Raw genomic sequence first — 6,011 nt, forward strand, 5'->3', positions numbered from 1 at the left:
TCTCTCTCTTCAAATAAATAATAACAAATAAAATTAAATAAATCATTTTTTTAAAAAAGATTATTTGCAAGGTGGCTGATACATGTGCAAGTAACAGAGTTGTAGGTGTGTTGTAAATACCTTAAAGCTGTTTTGGTTTTTGCTTCCTCTCAGGTTGGTGGAACAAGAATGCCTACACGCAGCCGCAGGAATCCAGTTTCCATGGAAACCAAAACCAGTTGTTTGCCTGCTCAGCAAGTTGAAAATGAAGGAGTGACTCCAAATAAAAGAAAAATAACTTGAGGACTCTGCCATGGAAAACAAACCTTTGGAAAAACCAGTTATAACAGTGCTTAATTTAGAAAAGCTTGAAGGGAAATACACCTAAAAGATCAGTTGGCAAAAGGAACGTTTTTCCTTCTGTGTCCTCAAGAGTTCTTAGAGTGCCTTGAAAAAATATGTTGGCTGTGTTAAGGACCATTTTAATTAAAATGGGATGATACATTCCTACACCTGAAGTTTGAGGAAAATCCAGTAAGTTTTAACATTATAATAGCAGGGAAATATATAAAGGAGAAATATTTTTACAGATTTTTTTTCTAAAAATCATGAGGGAAATAATTTGCTTTTCAAAAACATGTATTATGTTAATTATTCGAGTTACATTGATAGTCTGTCAAGACTGTCTGAGAGGTTAAAATACTGTCACTGTCAGGAATAATTATGACCATTGTAAACTATATTTCTAACTCATGTTGACAGTTTTTATATCCTACTCTAAAATAATTATTATAGGTTAATAATAAAATGAATATCTTTAAAAGCTTGGTGAAATTATATTGCAGAACCAAAAATAAAAATTAAAAACTCCTTGCCTCTGAAAAGCCACAGATTGACATTTTTTCATTTGGCAACTATCAGTTTGTTTAAAAAAAGAAAATGTGCATGTGGTGAACAGGTTTGGTAATGAATGCCTATCTCTTGGCACAAATTCCAGCTAAATGTTGAAATATGCCATGAGAGCAAAGATGAATGTCTTTTCCAAGAAAAAAATACTACTGTTCCAACTGACGAGGTTTATGCGGTAAAGTATAAGCTATTTTTTTTCCCTCGTTTGTACTGATTACATTTTTCAGGACCACAGCAATAAATTCAGAAAAGACGTAATCAGCTGATGTTGTAGCAAATCTGGACTAAAAAGAAATAGACTGGGTCAGCAGGTGGCATAGTGGTTAAGGACCCAGACCATGACCAACCATGGTTTGAGTCCTAGACCTGGCAGCTTAAAACTCATGCCAGGCATGTGTGCATACTGGCCCAAAATTCCAAGAGGAGAACAGAGGAAAAGAGATCAGGCATGTGCCCTATGGCAAAAAATCTAAAAAAAGAAAAAAAAGAAAGGGGGGGGGGGGGGGGGTTCATTTACTCATTGGTTTTGTTTTGTTTTGGAGAGATTTTTCGCTATAGAGCGTGTGTGCTTGCCAGACAGACAGAGACATAGAGACAGAAAGCGAGAATTCACCCCTCAGGGGGGATGGTCACACCGCAATCCCTTCTCCACTGTCCTCTCGGGATCTTGGGCACGCATGCACACGCGCCCGGCATGAGTTGTAAGCCACCGGGTCCGGGATGCGAACCGCGGTCAACTATGTGGGAGTCCAGCGACATAGCCATTTCACTAACTGCTGGTTCCCAGACTTATTTACTCTTTGTAACCCTGTTTTTAATCTGCACTGAAAGTTTCAGAAATATGTGGATCATTAGTAAAATATAAGTTTTGTTGTCCATGAGAATATTTGCTTTGTTTTTAGAATTTATGTGTTCTATGTTAATAGAATAATCAGACCTGAAACCTTCTCAAATATTATAAGTAACAGTTGAAATTTTTATCATCAGCTATATATTTTGATTTTTTGGAACGACTATAAAACATTAAAAAATTATTTAATAAGTGGACTGACCCTGTATTGGTTAAGGGAGTTGAATTCCATGTAGCCAGTCCATATTCAAATTCCAGCTCTGTTGGCTTGACAAAAACACTAGGTTCATGTACATGTGTACCCAAAATCCTCACGGATAGAGAAAAGAAAGAAAAGGGGTTACAAAGAAAAAGAAAAAAAAGAGGTAGCATGGTGGTTAAAGTCGCTGGAATCCCAGATGGCCAAGTGCAGTTCAAGTTCTGGACATGGCAGCTTGCTTTCTTGCTACCTCCTCTCTCTGTCTCTGTCTGGTTAAATTAAAAAATAATATTTTAATTGCTTTATATACTTTAATATATTCCTCATCCTGTCATTTCCCATTTCCTTTTTAAAAATACTGTTTTTTTTTTTTTTTTTAACTGTAAGTCACTCACTGTCCCAAAAATGTAGTTGTGACTCATTTAGCAGGGAGCCAAGAGAAAGGCAGGAATCCCCTCGGAATTTGCTCTTTTAAAAAAGCTGGGCAATAATTGCTGCAGACTTGAGAATACCAGAAAGAACTAGCTTTTGTGTTTTTGATTTTTTTGTTTGTTGGGTTTTTGCCAAAGCATGCATGTGCTTTGGAGGGGTAAAGTGAGAAGTTGCCCCTCCCCAGGGGGATGGCTACACAGCCGTCCCTTCTCCTCCATTCTCCACTTGGGATTCTGGGCATGCATGCAAGCGAGCCTGATGTGATTTTCAAGCTGCTGGGTCTGGAGTTCAAACTTGTTAGCTATGTGAGGAAAGTTCAGTGTCTTAACCACCACACCACCCACTGGCCATAACATTACTTTTTTTAATAGTAAAATGTGTGATCTTGCAAGTGATTTTATTTTGAAGTTAGCCATGCATAAAAATACCCTAATTATATGTAAAGGTAGGTTTCTGCTTGTGTTTAATGAGACGTCTTTTTTTGTGAATATTTCATCACGCCTTATTCTTGATTTTTAGGACTGAGAATTTATAAGCCAAGAATGCGACATTGGCAATATGAACAAAGATGTTTTTTAAAAATCAGATCCAGTGTTAGCAAGGATGAACCTGGCCCACTTAAACCTCAGCAGTGAAACTATAATTTATGTACACATCTCTTGGAAAGCAGTTTAATTCAGTAAGTGAGTATAACTTAGTGCCCTGCAAGTTAAAGTAGGTCTCTACTGTTCCTCTCTGGTCACTTTTTTTTTTTTTTTTTTAGATCTCCCAATATTTGACTGACTTATTTGACTTTCTTGAATAGACAAGGTCTGCAAGGACTCCGGCATATTTATCTCTTTAATCACTAAGAAGCACCTGATACAGTGCCATCATATAGTAGCTCAGTAGGCATAAGTAGTATGCATGAATAAATGAACTTGGAGGTATTAAGGATAGTCTGTGTTTTCCAGGCGCTCCCATCCTAGTGGAAGGCACAGTACTTTACATATGTGATAACCTAAGAAAGTCATCTAACCAGGTCCTGATAGTTAAGGAAGGTTTTCTGAGACACAGCTTGAGTTGAATCTTTGCCCAGGGGCACAGAGGGGAGGGAATGTGGTAGTAGGAGTTAAAAGGGAAGAATGAAGGAGAAGACAGTATGAAAGGAAAAAGATGAGCTGTTTGTAGCTGTAAACACTGGAGATGAGAGTGAAAACTATAGGGCAAGGATAGACTTGTCATCCTAAGACATTTGAATTTTGTCCTATGTAATGGAGCCAGTAGTGAAGCTTATTAAAATAACATGATGAGATGCATGCTTTAAAAAGGTCTCATTGCAACCAGTAGATGGCATAATGGTTATGTCACTGGACTCCCATATAGTCGTCCATGATTCAAGTCCCAGATCTGGCAGCTTAAAACTCATACCAGGCATGTGTGCGTGTGTGCCCAAGATCTCGAGAGAATAGAAGAGAAGGGATTGTGAGGTGGCCAGCCCCACTGGGGGGTAATTTCTTGCCTTTTCTCTCTCTGGCAAGCACACATGCCTTATAGAAAAAGAAAAAGAAGCTCTCATTGACGTTAGCCTATTAGAATACATTGGAGCTGGGAAACACTTCAGAGAGGGAAGGATGTGGAAGACCCTCTTGTAGTAATTGAATAATGGTAAAGCCCCTGAATTAAAGCAGTGAGAATACATGTGACAGTGTAGTTGATTCCAGATTTTTCATTTGGGATACTGAGTAAGTGATGGCATTATTCATTGAGAAAATAGGAAGAGGAGTGTCGTTAAAATGGGGAGAAATTTCAGTTAAAACAGTTTCCTATAACCATCTCTACTTGCATTTTGAATGTGGATGCTATATTGGTTATCAGTTGGCTGAGCAATAAGTTACCCCAAAACTTAGTTATTTTAAAAAGCAAACATGTTCTCCATCTCTGTCATTCACGTTCAGGTGCACCTTAGCTGAGGCCTCTGGCTCAAGGTCTGACTTGACGTTGCAGCAAGCTGTTGGCCAGGACTATGGTCATCTGAAGGCTTGACTGTGGTCAGAGCATCCGTTTCCAAGGCGGGTCCCTCTCAGTGTTAGTGTTCCATTGGGTGTTGACAGGAAGCCTCAGGTCCTCGCCACATGTACCTCCCCCATAGGTCTGCCAGAGTGTCCTCACGCCATGGCAGCTGGCTCATCCCAGAGTGCGCAACGTTGCCCAAGAGGGAAAAAGGCAGCCACAAGGAGATCAAACCCTTACCACTTCTGCCATATTCTCCTTGTTTAAAATACATCACTAAGTCCACACTCTCTTTTGTGTTTTTTTTTCTTTTTGAGAGGTTTTTGCTATAGGGCGCGTGCGCTCACCAGACAGACGGAGAGAGACAGAGAGACAGAAAGTGAGAAATCACCCCCCCCTGGGGGGGATAGCCACGCCGCAATTCCTTCTCCATTCTCCTCTTGGGTTCTTGGACATGCTCGCACATGCGCCCGGCGTGAGTTTTAAGCCACCGGGTCCAGGACATGAGCCGTGACCGACTACGTGGGAGTCCAGCGATGTAGCCATTACACTAACTGCTGGTCCCAACTAAGTCCACACTCTTAAACTTCACTTCTTGAAAACAGGACTATGACAAGAGTTGTGAACATATTTTTTAACCACCACATATGCCATGAGCATTTTAGGGATACAAATGAATTCAATTTAAGGTGGAGAGAAAAAGAAAGACTAAAAACGTATATAGTACCAACATGTTAAACCTGAGGTAAAGGGAGCTGATGTCAAAATAGTTGATCATTTGAGTCTTGAACTCAAGCAAGAAGCTTTGTGTCATCAGTACAGACGTGGTGATTAGAATCAGAGACAGGGTAAGGCTCAGCAGAGGAGCCTGGTGGTGGTGCAGTGGTGATGCAACTAGGCCCACACGGGAAAGGCCCTGGGTCCCGTGGGGAGGTGGGGCACGCAGGTCCCTGTGATCGGGGCTGGCAGCATGAGGACCCTATTGGAGATGCTGTCTTGCTCTGTCTCTGTCTGTCTCTCTCTCACAGAATAAATAAGTAAACTTATATAAGGATAAAAGGACAGCAGAAGTGAGTGGAATGAGGAAAAAGTCATGAATGGAGCCCCAGGGAAAAACCATAAAACTGTGAAAGAAGTTTCATTAAGTGGCTAAAACAGAAGTCAGATTTACAAGCATTAAAGAATAAATAAAATGTGCAGTGGAAAGGAAATTTTTCATTATCACCTGATCAGTAAACTTGGAAAAAGTTATATGATTTGCTTCTTAGAAGAAGTTAACCAGTTCATTTCCAATTCTACTTTTTAGGGTTTTATTTTGTTTGTTTTTTTGTTTTTTTTTAATTTTTTTTATTTTTTAAAATTTTTTTATTTTCTACATTAATTCACTATACACCATCACAACACACAAATGAATTTTCCATCCAAAATACACTGTGCATTGGTTCAATCAAGCACATCAACATACATGTTCTCAGCAAATAATTTTCCAATTCTTACGTCCTGCATACCTTGCCCTTTGTCTTGCCATCCCTGATTCCCCATCCCCCACCCTCTGCTGTGTCCCATCTTCCTCCTCCATTGTCCCTGGCATCCATGGTTGCCCTCCATGCCTTCCGCCCCCCCATTCAATTGTTCTGCCAATGAACTTAA

General features: G+C 39.9%; 1 protein-coding gene across 1 annotated transcript in view; it reads left to right on the forward strand.

The window, feature by feature from the left end:
• The window catches only part of ICE2 (interactor of little elongation complex ELL subunit 2), a 64,596-nt gene extending 63,370 nt beyond the window's left edge, over positions 1–1,226 (forward strand). Inside the window, exon 17 of the mRNA XM_006141763.3 lies at positions 154–1,226. Within this exon, the coding sequence (XP_006141825.1) occupies positions 154–282 (129 nt within the window). The 3' untranslated portion in view covers positions 283–1,226. The remainder of the gene's footprint in view (positions 1–153) is intronic.
• Positions 1,227–6,011: the final 4,785 nt, after the last annotated feature.

The sequence above is a fragment of the Tupaia chinensis genome, unplaced genomic scaffold (genome assembly GCF_000334495.1).
Source record: "Tupaia chinensis unplaced genomic scaffold, TupChi_1.0 Scaffold000063_1, whole genome shotgun sequence".
Classification (NCBI taxonomy): domain Eukaryota; kingdom Metazoa; phylum Chordata; class Mammalia; order Scandentia; family Tupaiidae; genus Tupaia; species Tupaia belangeri.